At 40.5% G+C, this 19,664-nt stretch overlaps 1 protein-coding gene across 15 annotated transcripts in view; it reads left to right on the forward strand.

Moving 5' to 3' along the window:
• The first annotated feature begins 483 nt into the window (after positions 1 to 483).
• Positions 484 to 19,664, forward strand: part of UBE2D3 (ubiquitin conjugating enzyme E2 D3) — a 42,539-nt gene continuing 23,358 nt past the window's right edge. For 3 of the 15 annotated variants that reach the window (XM_021710164.1, XM_008053500.1, XM_021710175.1), the window contains exons 1-2: positions 5,929 to 6,357; positions 7,150 to 7,301. In XM_021710164.1, the coding sequence (XP_021565839.1) occupies positions 7,278 to 7,301 (24 nt within the window). In that variant the 5' untranslated portion in view covers positions 5,929 to 6,357; positions 7,150 to 7,277. Of the gene's footprint in view, positions 499 to 5,602; positions 7,302 to 7,946; positions 8,027 to 8,213; positions 8,533 to 19,664 lie in introns of those variants that run through there. The other 12 variants (XM_008053501.1, XM_021710165.1, XM_021710170.1 and 9 more) reach the window with 11 other exon arrangements.

Consider the following 19,664-nt stretch of genomic DNA (forward strand, 5'->3'; position numbering starts at 1 on the left):
GATCTAAAAACAAAAAGACCTGAAATTGCTACTTAAGAAAAACTATGCAAGTAAAAGCCCTAGCTAAACATACTGCTGCCACTTTTAACAACCCTCACCATGCTATCACCCTTCTGACTGGAGAAGGGTGACAAATCAAGCAAGTGGCCCTAAACATTCTCCCCAAAGGTCACTTGTGCACTGATTCAGACTGAATATTGTCTGTATAACCCAGAGTGTTATATTCTCATAATACTGCTCGGGCTATACAAGCATTAGACACCCACATTTGGGCTGTAAAAACCCTGTCTCAAGAACCCTTGATGACATAGTTGGGTCAACTTTCTAATAAATGGAAAACTGAATATACAGAGTGACTGCTATTCTGCTTATTGTCCCTTTCTGTTGCTATAGATTCTATTGTTGCTGTACACTCTGTTTGGAATTACAGGACTGGCTCTCACAGAAGCTCCTGTGTCCTCACATCATAATAAAACCTCCAACAAGTTCCTTCCACAAGTTTAGGTACTTGAGATTATCTCAAACTCCAAGTGGATCAGTTCCATTAACACTCTCTTTATGCAGAAAGCAACTGGATCAATTACTTTGCCCATTTTCCATAGAAATGGAATGGAACTTAACAGTGAGGGGTTGTGACGGGGAATTTCCACTTCACCTCTTGGTTTTAAGGCCTTTTCTCTCTTAGCCTACACTTTAAAGATTTTTTCCCCCTTTCTAATCTAATTGTGTACTTGTTTGAGAAATTCCAGAGAATAACAAACTATAGAGACCCCCCATTACAGAATTCTCCATTGTTTAAAGGTCACCTGAAGGTTATCTATCTACTACCTGGCTACAATTGAGACAGTACTAGCCAACAATTCAAGATAACCATCATAGCAAGATCTGCTCCCTGTGCCGCTCCCAGATACTCCTCATTCCATTCTTTCCCTTTAAAATGCCCTACTCTCAGCCTAAAATTTTGTTTTGAGGCATGAGCCTGGCCATTTCCCCATCTATGGGCTCTTGGAATAGAGTCATTCTCCTTCCATCTTAAGCTTGTTCATTTTGTCCTGCAAGTGACAAGAGGCAGAACTTGCTATTGGCAACAACAGTGGTCAATATTTTTTAAAAGGTTTAGATTTCAGGTGTGAAAGTATGTTTGGAGAGCAGAAAAAGGCATGGGTAAATTTTGTTTTTGAAGCAAAAGTCCATTACAACAAAAATTTCTGTAAAATGAAACTTTTTTAGCCCCAATTGGTGGCCCACTTATTTAAAGGTGGTATTGAATATAACCAATATCACTGTAAAGAATTTAGAAAATTCCTTTTAGTCGCTAAGTAAAATTTTACTTGGACTACTAAAAGCACATTAACATTTTGAGGTAGCAAATATGTGTTGCACTAACAGGAAAATTAATATTGGTTAACAGTTGAAAGACTAATAATCAAACAGCTTAGTGGTCAAGAGTGTGTACTTTAAGGTTAGACTGTCTAGGTTTAAATCCTAGATCTTCTTATTAACTATATAACCTTTAGTGTTTTCAGCTGTATAATGGGGAGTTTACAAGATAATGAATTGAAGGACACAGCATATAACAAGTACTCCAAATAATAATTATTCAAATCTATTTAAAAACCTTTTTTTAAAAATTTTAGTTGGAGTCTCACTCTGTCGCCCAGGCTGGAGTGCAGTGGCACACTCACAGCCACCCCAGCATCGTCCTGCTGGGTTCTGGCGATCCTTCCACCTCAGACTTCCAAGTAGCTACAACTACAGGCATGCTCTACCACGTCTGGCTAATTTTGAATTTTTTTTTTTTTTTTTTTGTAGAGACAAGGTCTCACCAAGATGCCCTGGTTGGTCTCAAATCCATGGGCTTAGGCAATCCACTCGCCTCGGCCTCCCAAAGTGCTGGGATTACAGGCTGAGCCACCGAGCCCGGTCTATTAAAAAATTTAAATATATATCTTAATTTATTTCATACTTGATTATTTTCATTTTGTAATTCTTCCAACACATTTCATTTACAAGGCATGTAATAAGTGTGACAAAATAAAACCTAAGTTATCCAGAGTACTTGGGAAGTGAATCACTCTGGATAATTAAATTTTCCATGGGGTACCTTTATAGGTACTCACAGAAAGAAAAAGAAAAATCAACTAATGGTATAAAACTATTTCCTAAACCTATTACACACTTCCCTGCCTTCATAAGGAGAGTATAGTGGTTGTAATTAAACTTTTTCTTGATGAACCACTATTACATCTTTTTTTTTTTTTACTAATTTCTTACTAAAAATGAGCATTCCTTCAATTATAAATGTATGCAACAAACAGTATTAGCTGTACCTACCTCTGCATTGCCAAAAGAAAGCACAGATTCTTTGTATCACATTACAGTTGCTACAAACTCTGGAAATATCACTGATATTCATCATTATTTCAAAATTTTGGTTGTAATTCAACCTACCACCAGATCTTACTGTGTTAAAGCATATATAATGGGGGGACCCAACCCCCCCCCCGAGTTTTTAAATTAAAAATTGTGTATTTATTCTTACATGTTTAAACTTTAGCCATTTTCAAAACACTCTCCATTTGATGTAATACACCTATCAAGATGCTTTTTCCATTGCTCAAAAAGTTTTTGAACTCATCAATTTTGATGGCTTGTAGTGCTTCTGCCATTTTTTTGTTTTACCTCTTCCACATCAGCAAAACATTTCTCTCTGAGAACTTTTTTCATTCACGGAAATAAACAAACAAAAAAGTGATTCTGAGCAACATTGGGTAAACAAGGAGAGCGGGGCACTGGGGTCATGCTGTTTTCGGTCAAAAAAAGCTGAACACTCAGCGCAGTGTGCACAGATGTGCTTGTAAATCACCCTTCATAAAATGGGCAAACACGTTGAAAGAATCTCCAAAAGAAAATTCACTGAGGCCAAATGCAGCATTTCACAACAATGCTAGCTGGTACACTGATGCCAATGGGTTGCTAGAACACTTACCTGGCAGGGGAAGCCTGTACTACAATTCCAGTTTTTTTGGGGGGCGGGTCCCTCATATATACCTGTCACAAATTTATTTTTTCTTAATATTTTGATAACTGCATTTCAAATGTTTTATAATGCAATGAATTCCATTTTACACATATAAAATATTATTCTGAAAAGGGTCTATGGCATTACCTGACTGCAAAAGTGGTTTGTGGCACAAAAATTTAAGAACTCTGTCCTCAAATTTGTCCCAGTCTACTATGCTCTGTTAATCCACAGCATTAATATTCCAATATACTTTCATACAGAAGCTTATTTAGATAAGGGTAATACAAATTGGCTTCTCTGGGGCTTTTCTTCATGAGCCTCCCTGGATATTTTGAGATCCCCCTTTGGGTATGTAGGAATGTTTCCTACCATCCTTGTTCCTTGGCTTCTGAAAGAACAAAACAAAGAGAGGGAAAAATAAGTAAAATAAAATTAGATTCAGATGGCATTTAAAGTAGAATTTACCAAGAATTATTTGTATCCCCTTAAATTACTGAAATTTAAAAAAGTCAACTTCAAAAATAAAAATAAAGAAGAATTAAACATCCTACTCTTTCTAAATTAAGAGATAAAAATGAAACTCCATTCAGTTAAAACACTGAAGATAACTGCATGGGCTCAAATTCTACTTCTACCACTTTGTAGAGGCGTGTCCTTAGGATAGTAAGTTAACTTGTGCCACAGTTTCTTCATGTGTAAAAGGGAACTAATAAGTATGGTATCTGATACATGACACAATCCACAAACACTATCTATATTTATTATTACTATACCTTTTTTTCACACTATGGCCAGTTAATGTCTGACTGGTTACTTTAATAACTTACATTTATACAGCACTGTAGAGTCTAAAACGTGCTTTAACATACATCATGGCATTTGAACTGTGAGAAAGAACAGTTATTATTACAGTTTAGTAATGAAGAAAGACTAAGAAGGCAATAACCAAACCAATTGTCACAAAAATGGGCAGTAGTAGGCAAGAACTCAAACCGGGTTTCCCCTTTTACCCTCATGCCTAATCCTATTACTCTATCAAATTTGGCTAACTAGAACAGAGAACACAGGAAATGTTATTCAGGGAGGAGGAAGGCAGCAGAGGTGTCCACCAGGTCATGAAGTGAGCACCTCAGTACGTGCTTTGCTCCTCAAAGTGTAGTTCACGTCAGAAAAATCTGTATCACCTGAGAGCTTGCTGGAAATGTAGATTCTCAGGCTCCATCCCAGGCCTACTACTGAACAGAATCACATGTTGACCAAAACCGCAGGTAGTTCCTATAGACACTAGTTTTAGAAGCACAGTTTACCTAACTGCTCTAGTGGCAGTATATGGTCACTCGAACTGTAGACATTAGACCATTTATCGCTGATCTGTGACGTTTTTATTAGGTAACGCTATCTGCAAGAATTTTTAAAAATATGTATGTGTATATATACACATACATACACACATACATATTTTTAAAATATATTTTATTTATTTATTGAGTTGGGAGTCTCACTCCGTTGCCCAGGCTGGAGAGCAGTGACACACTCATGGACACCCAAGCCACCCAAGCCTCGACTTGCTGGGCTCCGGGGATCCTTCCGCCTCAGCTTTCTAAGTAGCTAGAACTACATGCATGCGCTACCGCGCCTGGCTAATTTTTGATTGTGGAGACGAGGGCTCTCCAAGTTGCCCGGGCTAGTCTCGAACCCCCAGCCTCAGGTAATCCACTCCCCTCGGCCTACCAAAGTGCTGGGATTACAAGCTGAGGCACCGAGCCCGGCCAAAGTATATTTTTAAAACAAGTTCACGTTTCCAAGTAATTCTTAAAGACCTCCAACTTCTGTAAGTTAAGGAATGCTAAAAAACCTTAAGCGAGTCAGCGCTTACCCGCCTTTAAATTCCTTTTAAAAACTAAGATCTTACTACTTTTGCCTGAAGGATACACTGAGAGCGAAATCATCTCCCCATACTTTACGGCTCCTATGAAAACTAGCCAATCATATCTTGGATATTTCAGGAAGTACTGTACTGAGTTTTCCTGACCCTAAACTCTGCATGATGTCTTCATTGGGTTTCACCTTTCTGACTCAAAAACTGAGCCAACGGGAGGAAAGAGATAATGTGAACCCTGTTCCCACGCCTAAACCCCGGCGGACGGTGGCGTTGACCACAGAGACGGGTGGACAGTTCCCCTCCCCAGGCCTCCTGTCCTCATCAATTCACAGTCAAGCTTGGTTCAGAGGCTGCTCTAACTCTGGAATTCAATCTAAAGGCCCGCTCTCCTCCGTATCGATTCTTCAGGGTCAGAAAAGCACTCAGCTTCGGCACGTGGGAGCTCCTATCAGCGGCCGGCCGGGTCCATTTCAAATTACTGTACGTACGCATTTCGAGGAGCGCCGCCTCCGCCGGATAACCAGGTACTGGGGAGGCAAGCAAATACGGTTCACCTGCTCCACCGGAAACCTCAAGAACCTTGCTCCGCCTCGACTAAAGGTATCTAGTCCTGAAGCCGTGGTACCTCCCACCGCGCATTCCTGATTGGGCGCGTGAGAGGGCTATCTCGGCGCGCGCACTTACCAGTAGGGAGAATTCCATTTCCTCCTCCACCCACCAGCAGAAGCATTCAGGGGCGGTGCTTCCCGGCGGTGGCCCGCCCCAGTTCGAGCCGGTGCCTCCCTGCATCTCGCGAGAGTTTGTGGACTTGGGGGCGGGTCCCCACCAAGAAGAGCGCACAAAACTGCCCTTAAGTCATTGCAGAGCCGCCTCTCCGGTTAGCCAGCCACGACGGTCTCGCGAGAGTCGCCTCCTCAATACCAAGTGAGGAAACCAGGGGACGCAGTTGGGAGGGGCGTGGGGCTCGACCGCGTAGCTGCCGCTTCTGTTACCTTCCTCTCATGGTCTCCTTCCGGTTCTCGATGCTTCTCTGAGTCTAAGAGTTTCCGCCACTCGTCTACCCTTCCCCCACAGCCCATGACCCGCCTCCGTCCCCCGCCCTCCTGGTCCAACCTCCAGTTTCTTTAGTAAGAAGGCGCTGTTCCGAAAAGGAGAAGGAAGAGGGGTTGGCAGACTGAGAGTCGCTCAGCCCTGGACGTGGGAAGCCAACCGCCTGCCTTCACCCTCAGATTCGTCCTGTGCTCGCGACGGCGGCGTTGGCGGACTGATACGCGGCGGTGAAGAGGCAGGAGGGGGGGGAGGGGCGGAGCGTGGCAGCTGGCAGTAGTTCCGTCAGAGCGGACATCTTGTGGCTGTGTCGTGCGCGTGAGCCCCGTAGGGCCGGGGAGGCACCAGCTGCCGCGCGGGGAGGAGGCCGAGGCCGCAGCTTGAGGGAGGCCCCGGCCCCTCTGTACGCGTGGGTGTGGACGGCTAGGGGAAGGGAAGGAAGGCCGGCCCAGTGGCTGGCCGGGTAAGAGGGGAGATACGGGCCCCGGGTGGCTTGAGCTTCCAGCCTTTGGCTGGGTGGGGTAGGGTGGGAAGGCTGGAGGAGCCGCGGCCCCTTCTGCTGAGGAGGAGGGGGAATGGGCGCGTCCTCGTGCGGGAGCCGGAGCCTCGGGGGCAGCACGGGCGCGTGGTGGTGGCTGGGCGGGCGCGCGCCCGAGAGCGCGCTGGAAGGCGGAGTGTACGGTGGCGTCAGGGGCGACATAGAATAGCTCCGGTTGCGGGGACGGCCTCACACTGCAAGCCCGTCTTCCTTTATTTCCTTCGCTTCCTCGGCCGCACCTTTGAGCTGAAACCGAAAGAAGCCCGGTATCGGGCTCGAGCCTCCCGCCGCCCCCTCCCCCTTGCCTTTCTTTGCCCTAGTGACGCCGGCATAGCGCCGACTAGGCCCCGGCTCCTCCTCTGCTGGGCTCCGGACCCTGCCCCGCACCCACCCCTTTCTCCGACGCCTCTTCCTCTCCCACTCGGGTCTCTTCCTTTCGCGAGGCCGGGGAGTTAAAGTTGTAGCCGCCCCTCGGCTCTTCCCCTCGCCCTCGCCTTCGCCTTCACTCTGGGCCGAGAGCGGGGCCTAGAGGCGGCGGCGAGTGGCTGTGCCGCGCCACCCCACCCACTCCGGACCGCGACCGTGTTTAGGGACCTGGACTCGTCAGGGTCTCTCCGGGGCTGGCGCGAGTGCTGATCTAGTCCGTTTTTGCGAAAGGCGCCTATATCTGGCAGAGCCGCTGTGAGACGAGACAATCCTTCCCCGCCACCCGGATAATCAGGAGTTTGGGCCGGACCTTTGAGCACACACCGAGATAGTGAGGAGCCAGACGAAAAGCACAGACTATGGCGCTGAAACGGATTAATAAGGTAACCCGTGGGGACTGGAGGGAATGGGGATGTGGGAGGAAAGAAAGGCTCAGGCCTGGAGGAAAGCGTGGGGGTGACAGGGAAGTGTAATTTTGGAAATACCTCTTGGGTCGTTCGTTCCCTTGGAGGATGGAGAACGCGAGTATATGAGTAAATGAGGTGTAAAGCTGGGGAACCGAGAACACTTCTGGCAAGTGAGGCATCTTGAGTGTGTATCGGTGGAATCGGCGCAAGTGTGGGATGGGGAAGAGTGACTTGGGGCGCCTCGGTCTGCTGCTTAAAGAAGAGTTCCCTATCGGGTCGGAATTGCGGAGAGACGGTCCAGCAGATGTCATGGCGCTTCCTGCTCGTGGTGCTTGAAAACTTATTTTAGTTATGAGATCAAGGCTCTTGGCCTTGTGGGGGAAAGAAAGGAAACTCGGAGAAGAGAGAAGAAATCTGTCGGTTCGCGAAGTTGACTGGGGGTCGGGATGGAAGTCTCCTTGGCTGCTGAAGGACTGGAAATTAGCCTAGTCGGCAACTTCGACGACTCCAGGCAGGTTAGACGAGAATAAGTGCGGTTGGGAGGAGATGGAGTGACCCAAGGTTGCCACTTCCTATGTCTTGTAGCTGAGCTTTTCACCCGAAGCTGTTTTTCCGAGGCACACTGGGAACTGATGTAAAAGCGTTCTGGAAGCTCCCTTTTTTTCCCGCTAGGGAGGGGGGAAGTGAGGGTTGAGATGGCAGTAAGGGAAAGCTAGAAGTACCTATTTGTGCTTCGTCCTATTTAGTAATACTCTTGGGGAAGATTGTTTCACTACGGAAAATGTGGCTTGATAGTAAACTATCGATTTAATTTGAAAAGCTAAGATTTTTTCGGAGCTCTGGGAGTGAACGGAACCTCCACCTCCAGTGGTTTAGTCTCATTTTCTTGCTCTTAACTTCTATCCCGCATTTTAAGATGGCGGCTGCTTTAACTGGTTTAGGCTCTTTCCGGCATCTCCTTTCGTAATAATTTGAAAAGATATTCTTTGTTAAATGTTAACTTTTACATCAGATTGCACTGCTCTAAGACCCCCCTTCTCAAGACTTACCTAAATCCAAACTCTCAGTCTGTATTTCCTTTTTTGTGACTGGTGTTTGTGTGGTGTATTTGGTTCTTGCACAATCGAGGAGGGTGGAGTATTTACAGCTAGCTTGAAAAAATGTCATGGAGTAAATTCAGCCTTACTAGAAAAATGGCAGGGGGGTGGTAGTTTAGAAACTTTGGTTTTGATAGGTTACTTTTTTAAGGATTCCACTATGGGAAGAATGGCAAGAACTTGCCTTTACCAGAATAGACCTGATGCTGCTTAATCTGCATGTACTTAATTATGACTCGAGTTTATTTGGCGAAACTGATACTTTGTGAAAGATGAAGGTTTAATATATTGATGCTGAAGTTTAATATATGGATGCTGAAGTCTTGAATTTTGTTTAGATCATCATTGCATCATCATTTGTGGGTTATGCGAAATACAAATTTAAATCCCTTGCCTTTGTGAAATGAAGAGGAAGAAAAACTTTGTAGGAGTTAAGAGTTAAAAGTAAAAAGGATTGTTTTCAAAATAACCCCTTTCCATGAACACCTTAAGGACTAGCAACACATTGGAGAAGCATAGTCGTATTTTACAGTGTATTTAATACCAAGAGCATAATATTTAGTACAAATCAAAACCTTTTCTATGGGAATTAGTTTCTTCACTAAGTAGTGGAATAATTCCAAATCCATAGCTTTTTGTTCATGTGGAACAGAACATTTATAAAGGAAGGTCTCATTGATTTCTTTTCTTTTACAGGTGATACCCAGCTGCTGTGACACCACTTTAATGATTTAAAAGCTCTAGAAAGGCAATATAGCATAATGGTTAAAAGTGTGAACATTGCATCAGAATGTTCCTGTTAGAATTCTAGCTCTGGGCAAGTTTATCTGTGTGTCTCTATAAGATGGGTGTTTGTTAAATATCAATAATAAATGATTGCGTACCTAACATGTACCAGGCACTGTTCTAGATGTTGGGGTGGCCACAGTAAACAACAAGTTTTAAGTTCTCAATTTTGTTTTGAAGGTTGAATGGATTAATATGTGGCCTTAAGCAGGCCCTTGGCACAGTACACTCATAGTTATTACTACTATTTTAATACCACAATTTATAATTCTCAAAAACTTTTTTTACTAAAGAACTTTGACTTCTGGTCTAGTATTCGTGGTTAATTCCAGATTATCTCCTGCTGTAAATATTTTGAAGAGTTACATACAGAGACATGATGCACAGATTTTTCCATGTTGGAAAAATCAGTTTATGCGAGACACTACTGATTCAACGTACAGAAATTTTGACGTGTGCATGTGATTTGGTTTTCAGCTGTTGCTGTTAGAATCACGTGAGGCAGCTTTTTAATAACATCCCAGATCCAAACAGTGTTATTGAGTGGACACCTCTGAAGGGGAAATGCTCTTTGTTTTAATCAGTTCTACTCTAGAAGTGTGGTCAAGTAACCACTGAGGCCAGTATGGTATTTTTGTGTCATTTACCTATTTATTTTGAAATTATTTTTGTCTGAAGCCCTCCAATTTTGAATATGAATATTAAGTCTATTCCTCACTAATATTTTATTGAAATGCTTGTTGGAATGCTCCTAATCTTTTGTAGTTCTTTTGATCAAGCTTTTGAATTTATGTCTTATTTTCCTCAGCATTTTTGGGGAGGAGGGGATCTCTCTTGCCCAGGCTGGAGTGCAGTGGCACAGTCACAGCCACCTTAGCCTTGACCTGCTGGGCTCAGGCAGTCCTTCCGTCTCAGCCTTCCAAGTAGCTGGAACTACACACCTGACTCACGAGGCCTCTCCAAGTTTCACCGGCTAGCATCAACCCCTGGGCTCAGGCAGTCCTCCTGCCTCTACCTCCCAAAGTTCATGAGCCGCTATGCCTAGCAGCTTATGTTCTTATAATTTGTTTTTTGGTTGACAGTTTCTTAAGACTAATCAAATAACTTTACTGTTAGTTTTTTATTGTATTCCTTATTTGAACAAGTTTGTAGTGTGGTCTTAAATAGGGCTTATATTAAACAGTAGGAGTCAAAATAAGTGGCCCTCTAAGTTGATTAGTGTTGAAGTCAAATTTAGACAATTTTGCCACTCTTGTTAAACGAAGTGGCCACAGTACATGTGCTTTGGGGACATTTGAAGAGAATTTTACCTAATATCTAATGTGAACCAAGCCTTAAAAAATAACTCATGTTTTCAGTGTTTGTGATGTGCCAGAACTGTTACAAGTAAGCACTTGTATTAATCATTTAATCTCATAACAAACCTAGGAAGTAGGTATGATTTTCTTTATTTTGAAGTTAAAAGACTAAGGCACGGAGAGGTTAAAAGAAGGCTCAAGTTCATGTTGTGACATTGGGATTAGAAACTAGGCAGCCTGGCTCCATACTGTGTACTCTTAACCACTACACTTTTGCATATCCTTTCTTTTGTCATTCAAGCATGTTTTCTTTTGTATGTGTTAATTGCCTGCTACTAACAATAGTTAAGACATTACAGTCTCTGCTGTGTACCAGACACTTCTGACTGGTTTTATCCTCAAGACAACCTTGTGAGACAGATCAGAATTTAATGGCAAACAGGCACAGAGAGGTTATTTGTCTGGTCACAGCTAGTAAGACTGAGGTTGAAATTAGATAGTGTGGCAGCAAGCGCGTTTGCTCGCTCTCTCATACTCACTCAGGGTCTCACTCTGCCACTCAGACTGGAGTGCCATGGCAGGATCATAGCTCACTGTAACCTTGAACTGCTAGGCTCAAGCATTCCTCTGCTTCAGCTGCCCTAGTAGCTAGGACTACAGACTCATGCCAGCATGCTCAGTTTATTATTTTTTAAGTTTTGTAGAGATGCAGTGTCCTTAAGTTGCCCGGACTGGTTTCGAGTTCCTAGCCTCAAGTGATTTGGCCTCCCAAAGTGGCGAAAATTAACCCAGCTTCAAGCTTTTTCTTGAATCATTTCAGTTACTATTTGTTAATGAATGTGGTTTTAGTTTTTGCTATCTGATATAAGCTCTCTCTCCTCCCACTTCACATTTAAATTAAATTTCGCTTTACTCTCCTAGGTTGGAGCTTATTTGTGAATTAATATTTTAGCTAATGTGTTTTGAAAGTAGAAGTTAATTATTTTGGGGTAGTCTTTTCAAGGACTGGAAACTAGTATGTGCCAGTTAAGTGTGTGGGGTATCTTAGAGTGAACAAAGTACACTTCTTGTACCCAACTGGTTTAAAGGCTGTATAAACTGTCTTGCATGCATTTGATTTATGGTCCTCAAGTCTTGTCCTATAGCCAGCTAACTTACTATATAGGACAGTTGTGACTAAAGAAGGCTGATCATATAATGACCTCAATATTTACTTTGAAAATGCGTGACTGACACTGCTTTTCTTTCATCATGCTCATCTACATTGTTAATTCTAGTTTTTGTTATTGGCACAAATATAAAATTGAATGTTCTTGCTGTCACTGGGATAAAGAGTGTTGCATCAGGCTTTATGCATTAACTCACTAAGTTCGGATGCCCCTTGTTGTCCAAGATACGGTCAATTCTTGAGGATTCTCCAAAGCATTTTGCTGTAATCTCTTTCTATTAAAAAACTAGTTTCTTGTTTTTATTTTTTTTATTTGGTTTATTTTTTATTTTGAGTTGGAGTCTTACTCTGTTGCCCAGGCTGGAGTGCAGTGGCACGCTCACAGCCACCACAGCCACAACCAGCTGGGCTCAGGAGATCCTTCCGCCTCAGCCTACCAAGTAACTGGAACTACAGTCACGTGCCACCATGCCTGGCTAATTTTTCAATTCATTGTAGAGATGAGGTCTTACCAAGTTGCCCAGGCTGGCGTCGAATTTGTGACCTCAGGCAATCCTCTCACCTCGGCCTCCCAAAGTGCTGGAATTATAAGCGTGAGCCACCATAGCTGGCAGAAACTAGTTTCTTAACACTGTGATTAAAATATTTGAGATTAAACTCTCAAGTTCTAGATCGGTTTTTGCATTCTTTTTTTATAGCAGTTTTTGCATATTATAGTATGTAGCTTTTGACAAGTTAAATTTCTATACTAGAATATTCAGAATTTTTAAATGCAGCTATGTGAATTTTTAGTCTTACTAAATCATTTTCTCTGGAAACGGGTATAATTTTTTATATGTTTTCTAGATGATTCTGAAGCTACACTGATTAGAACCACAAATACAGGGGGTAATTATTTAATCAGTACTTAACTGAGGTCATAATCTGTTAGACACAGTAGTCTAGTCCCAGAGGATAAAAATGAGCAAGACTGTCATAACCCATGAGAATCTCTGCTTTGAGTGGAGAAAATAAGCATATAAACATGAATAGGTGTTTGTCACTTAGAACAGCTCAGTACTTTCAAGAATATCAAATCTAGTGAGGGAAACATTTACTTATTTATTTTTAAGAAAAGTTTGTGGCTTTTTTTATTTTGTGGAAAACAAAAGCAGAAAAACTGAAACTTCAAACTCCAGAAAAAAATCAAATATTTTTTATTTTCTAAAAAAATAGAATATCTACCCAGTATACTCACCTCATGTTCTCTTAACTGGCACCTTACTTTGTTCTCCCTTGAATTTCAGCAGGCCTTGTACCCACAGTCCCATTTCCCTAGCATGCAAGGTTTATTTAAATGTCCCCTCTGCACTACATTTTATTGTCACAGTGTGGCTTATCTTGTATTTATAACTATTTAATTCCTCTTGCCAAAACAAACCAGTATTTTGAAATCACCAAAATTAAACTTTTCACTCTTAAACTGGAAATTTTGTGGTGTTGCTGTAGTAATTGTTTTAAAATTGAATAGTATAATTAAGAATGAATGCATTTGATAAATATTTTATTAGTAAATTTACGATAATTAAACAAGATTTATTCCCAGAACTAAACCCTTATTAGCCTTGTTATGTGGGGGAGGGAAAAGTTCAGGGAAGTATATTTATACTTTATTCTAACATCTGCTTTTATCTCCCTACTGTACTTTCAACACAGTCTTGTTTTGTATCATTCAGAGATCTACAGCTAAAATTTTGATGACTGAATTTGTTGTGTTTAACCTTTTAGGTTTCTCAATTGTGATTCGCTATTTCTTGGTTACTTCTATCACATGCTTATTCACATTAATCCTGACCTTGGTTTAATTTCATGGTTAATGTATAATTGGATGTTTTTTACCATTGGACTGCTGTTAATTTTTGTTTTTCGTGTCCATAAAAAAATGCCTTATTTGCTTTCATGTCATTGCTCATTTCAGATAATGTCTACAAAAGAACAGCTTTTGAGTAGTCTTAGGTGATTTGAACTTCCAAGGTGATCTAAAGAGAAAAGCATTGTAGTATTGATTCAAGCCATTCTTAGTACCTTGTCTTATGAATAAGTATGCTTGTGTCACCTATAATTACAACTAAACAGGAAGCTTAATACCTTGTCAGTGATGTAATGAGGCACTGAGACACCTACTTGTTAATCCTTAAGATAAAACTTTCAGGATTTCTCAAAAGAAATTACAAATTAAAATGTGTTTGAAAGGGACTGTTTCTTCTGATTCTTAAACTTGGAGTTCTGTGAAATTGTTCAGATCTTAAAAACCTTTGCCAGTCATCCTTCTCTTGAAATAACTGCTGGTAACCGTGCATTTCTGAGTCTTTTTCCTTCATTGACATTTGTATTATTATAGAAATTTTGCAACATTAAAGTTAACAAAGATTTTAAACCTGATTGTTATATGAACAATTATAGTAGTTATTATCTGCCTGATGGCAGCTAATTGATTTCTGTCATTGGTCTGAACCTTTGTGTTTGCTAGGTTGGAAAGCTTCCCCGAGGGTGATTATTTCAAAGTTTCATATAAAGGCACTTATTCCCCTTGCTTTCCCACGCCATTCTCTCATCTCATCGCATCTCATCCAGTCCCCTGGGTTGTGTTTTGTGTTGCTCAGTATAGGTTTGAGGTAAATGGCTGTCTTTATGGTACTAATTCACAGTCATGTAAATCTCATTAAGTCAAATTTAGTTCTGAATAATGGACTCTTGTAAAATACAAGAAAGTACCTTTCGGTGGTGGACTAAGCTTTAAGTTTTCCCGAAAGTGCTGCTAGGAAATGGAACTCATTCAGTCCTCTTTATGATCTTTATGTGATGGTGTACAAATAAATGGCAGAGATTGAGGTAACAAGTGATTTGTGGAATGCAATAGAGATGATTGTTCTTTTAAAAGTGTAATCTATGAAGTTGGCCTTGCCACTGTAACCAGCGGTTTACTTTTTGACAAGCCATGGGGGAGTGATGGAACTTGGGCAAACTAGAATAAGTTATTTATGGAATTATACTTCAGTAGCAGGGTTTATTAGAAACTTTGTTTTCATAAATGCTGCCGTTTTAGTTATGTTGATCTGATAAACAAGTAGTGATTATCATTGAAAGAAAATTCACAGAATGTTAAACTCTGACTTGAGGCTTTGTAACATGACTGCTCTATTGCTGCATTATTCAAAAATATTGTTAGTATTTCCAATTTACAAGCTTTTTGGTGGTAGGGACCATTTCTTACACTTCTCTAACATCCTTTCAGGCCTTTAATGTTAACAATACCTTGACCTCTTGCTTTTTATAGACTTTGTTGGTTGCTTCACTGATAATACCAACCATCATTGAGTGAGGAAGATATAGAGAAGGCAAAAACAATTTAGCAGTATGCTTAGACTTTTATGTCTATGTCAACTTTTTCATATTTTATCTCCCCAACAATCAACTGTCAGAGATGCCGTATCCCATAATGACTGAAGCAGAGGTCTTCCTCAGACTAAACTGTTTGCAGGCTTTCTCTCACAAATCTAATAAAAGGAGTTTTCAAAATAAAAAGTGTAGTGGCCAAACCTATTACTGTTCAATCCTGTGCCTCCAGATTAGAATTATTCACCGCAGGCTGTGCTGGTGGCTCAGCCTGTAATCCCAGCACGTTGGGAGGCTGAGGCTAGTGGATTACCTGAACCCGTGGGTTCAAGACCTACCTGGGCAACTTGGCAAGACCTCATCTCTACAATAAATCAAAAATGAGCCGGACATGGTAGCACACGCCTGTAGTTCCGGCTCCTTGGAAGGCTGAGGCAGAAGGACCATTGGAGCCCAGCAGGTCAAGGCTGAGGTGGCCGGGAGCATGCTATTGCACTCCAGTCTGGGCGATAGAGTGAGACTCCAACTCAAAAAAAAAAAGAATGACTCACTACTGGTTTAAGGTGAACCTGTTCTTGGTTACCTTTTTAGTGATTTTTCATGGTGAACAAATGCCTTGAATCATGCCTTTTTCCTGTGTTTGTTTTGTTTTGTTTTACTATGGTGCCCACCAGGTCTTCAGGAAATAGTTCAGATGTGTAAAGTCTGCTATCCCAAATTTCTCTCTAGTATTTTAACCTGGTGTGGTAAACTAGACAATGAGAGCTTTGAGGATTTCATTTACCTAGAAGGCAGAAATGTCTTATTTTCCTGTAGTTTTTTTTAGGTGTTTAAAGACAAGTATTTTTTAGGGGACAAAGCTGGATTCTCACATTAGCTAGGTGTGCAGAAGTTTCAGGAGAAGCAGTTCAGAAGAAGATTATCCTAGAAAGAGAGCATTTTCCTAAAAGAGCACACCATGGAAAAAAAAGTATCCAACCTTTCATATCCAGTACAGTTTCTTAGAGCTGTACTGGATGTATGTCCTTGATTTATCTTAGTGACCCTTCTAGGTGAGTGGAACCTTTAGCAACTCTTGGTATATGTCATTTTCCCCACCAACTGTTTTCTTGTTTTAGTGGTCTTAATAGTTGAGTAATGTTCTCGGGTGAGTGGTGGTCAGCAGACTATTAACGTTTTACAGGTACTGTGCATGTGCTGTCCTTTCTGTTCCCTGTTGCTAGGAAGCAACAAGCTGACAATTTCAGTTCTTCAAATTTTATAAACTGATTTTGTCTGTGAAGCCTGTGAAACTTAAGCTCAAATTATTTTATAACCTGAGAATTACAACTTTTTAAAATTTTGAGGTATATCATTGGAAATTGATCTCAATTTCAGTGAATAGTTTCTTGCAGTGGAACAGAATTGTTTTCTCACTTGGCTTCCACTTAAAGGCCATATAACTTGAAAAATAGGTAACACTAGACTCATATTAAATATAGTGAGATACAGACTAACTGCATAGTTATGGACGAATTGCATTTACAGAAAACATCGATTTTCCATATCTTGTTCGTTTTGGGACAGTGAGTAATGGAGAGTTGGTTTGAGACAAAGTTTTTTTCTCTAGTTTACCAAATACTATATCCAACTATTTAACTTAAGTACATCTTTGATGCAAGAGCATCCTATTAAGAAAGGAGTGGACCAGGCTTGGTGTGACTCATGACTATAATCCCAACACTTTGGGAGATTGAGGTTGGAAGATTGCTTGGGGCTAGGAGTTCAACATAACAAGACCCTGTCTCTACAAAAAAATCTTTAAAAGGAGCCTTCTTGAAACTTATCTCTAGTTATTTTTTCAAGTTGTCTGGTAGATATGCTACTTTGTTCTGCCTATCCTGAAGCTTAGTGTGTTCCACTCTCAAACTCTTAAAATCATTCTTTTCTCCCCTCTTAAGGAGAGAATGTAAAGTAGAGATGAGCTCTGTTTCCATAAGGTAGTTATAAGGGTAAAATTAAAAGAATCAGTGGTATACTACTGCTAGTACAAGAAATCCCAAATCTGATTTTATTTCTACTTAAAAACTCTCAGTGGATTCCCATTGCTTTTTGAATAGTCTTTGACTAAGTTCAAGGCCTCTAAAAGATCTTGCTCTAATCTATCTTCTAGCCACATCTGCCACATTCTTACTGTACCTTGTGTCTGGTATACCAAACTACAGTACTTGTTCTTGAAGCAGATTTTTATGTGTGTTCTTTCATACCCTGACTTTTGAGTTTCTCTACTTAGAATGTTTCTCTACCCATATTTTCTTTGTGAATGCCTGCTTATGATTCCAAGACCCAGCTCAAATGTCACTGTTTTAAGCCCAACCAAAGTTAGTAGTTACTTTTCCAGGATTCGCATAGTATTTGAATGCCTTTATTTTAAGTATGTAGGTTGGTGAAGTATGTATTTTTTTTGTCTTGTGCCTGCTTTGTTAGCTCAGTCTGTTTGGGCAAGGATTCATATTTGTCTTGGTGTTTTCACACCTAACATGCTTGGCACCAGAAAGTCAGTGCTCATGTGAATGAGTAAAAAAATTTGGTGAAATTTTAGCTAATAGTTTAACATGACATATTCATTTTGAAATTGTTATTGTTTTCTTTTGGTTGGTGGTCTCACTCTTGTCACCCAGGTTCCACCTCAGGCTTCTGAGTAGCTGGATACAAGCTCATGCAGTCATGCCTAGCTAATTTGTTGAGTTTTTGTACAGACAAGGTTTTGCTCTGTTGCCCAGGGTGGTCTCAAACTCCTGGGCTCTAGGGTGTTGGGATTACAGGAGTGAGCCACTGCTCCTGGCCTTGAAATGGATTTAAATTAGCCTCTAGTGTCTTTGATAGATTGAAAGCTAATCTTGTTCCCTCAAATTTAAATTCGAGAGTTTGCTTCGATCTCTTAGGTGTTTTTCAGTAAAATTCAAGCACTAATTTGTATTCTAGTGGGATAAAATCTACATAATTGGAAAAGGGTATGGAGTAGCATTTTTCTTAGTATGAGTATCTCCACAATTTTATGTTTGTTTTTTTTTTTCTTTTGTGTAACCCAGATCAAGTAAGGAATTTGTTAGAAGGAATCTGGGATAGTTAATAATCAAAGGAATATCATAGGAACCAGAAGAAGCTACAAACTCAGAGACTGAAACTGCACATCTGTATCCCAACTCTGTGTTGTCTCTTTTTCTTTGGCTTCTGGCCTCACCATATAATTCCAGGGAATATGCCTGCCAAGAGTTCTGGATCATATTCTTACAGCTCTTGATAATAGAAGAGTATGCTTTCCAGCTTTCATTTCAGAAAGTCTTGGGCAGGGATGGACAAGGGACTAATTAGGTTAGGTCTTGGGCTGAGGAACAAAATTCTATGGTTGTTTACATCCAAATCACGTTTGGAGTAAGGAAGTAAGATGGTTTATTGAGTACACAAAATGTGTACTACAAAGAAGAACATCTGCTGTGAATTATTCTGTTCTCTCTTTTTTTTTTTTGCTAAGGTATTGTGTCTTAATTGCTTATTTTGTGAGCACAATAATGTTATGTAAAGTATTTGTTATCTCAAAGGTAAGTACTGATAGATGGTGTGATTAATATTTAAAGGGTCAGAAAGAAAAGTGGTAAAACCAGAAAAGCATTGTTATCTTTTAAAAAATCTTTTGTTTTGATTTTTTTAAATACCTCGGTCATTTTTCCATATTAAAGTTAAAGTAGATAAATATGTAAGTTTATTAGCCTAAATTTAGATCTTTGATAATTACTAACGCGGTATCGTGTTCATGAAGAACTTGGAAAATAAGGCCATTTAGAAATAATCTGAGAGTAAAAGCCTAAAATTATGGGCATGAAGAGTTGAAATTCACCATTAACTAGATGAAATTATACTTTCACTCTAAAGGGTTAATATATATGTTAGCATTTAGAGATTTATACATATCAGTACTGATAAAAAACTTCATAATTCAGATGTGTGACTTTCAACTTTATAGTTTTCCTATTTTCAGTTTTTTTAACAACAGTCTCAACTCTGTGACCCAGACTGGAGTGCAGCACTGTCCTGGCTTATTGCAAACTTGAGCTCCCATGCTTAAGCAGTTCTCCTGAGTAGCTAGGATTATAGGCGTGTGCCACCATGTTCAGCTAATTTTGTTTTTTAATCTTTTGTACAGCTAGAGTCTCACTATGTTTCCCAGGCTAGTCTTGAACACCTGGCTTCAAGTGGTCCTCCTACCTCAGCCTCCCAAAGCCCCAGGATTACAGGCGTGAGCCACTATGCCTGACCTGACCTTCAGTTTTCTTTTTAATAAATGAAATTATTCCAGCCTTGTTATTGGGTATTTTGTTTAGAGCAACCATCATTGAATTGATTTTTTTTAATTTAAAATAACTGCTAGATGTTTCTCAGACATTTTAACAAGTATTACTAGATTCAAAATGTAACATTTTGTGGTAATTTGGTGTAGATAAATATAAGAAACTTGATTGTGTTGTCAACTTTTTAAACATTCATTTCAGTAGTACTTGTATTCACATGCTTAGCATTTAGGCAGCTGAGCATAAAGATACGTCATATAGGTCAAAAATTTAAATGAACTAGGGCT

The sequence above is a fragment of the Carlito syrichta genome, unplaced genomic scaffold, assembly GCF_000164805.1.
Source record: "Carlito syrichta isolate Samal-C Ts95f unplaced genomic scaffold, Tarsius_syrichta-2.0.1 Scaffold288211, whole genome shotgun sequence".
Lineage (NCBI taxonomy): Eukaryota > Metazoa > Chordata > Mammalia > Primates > Tarsiidae > Carlito > Carlito syrichta.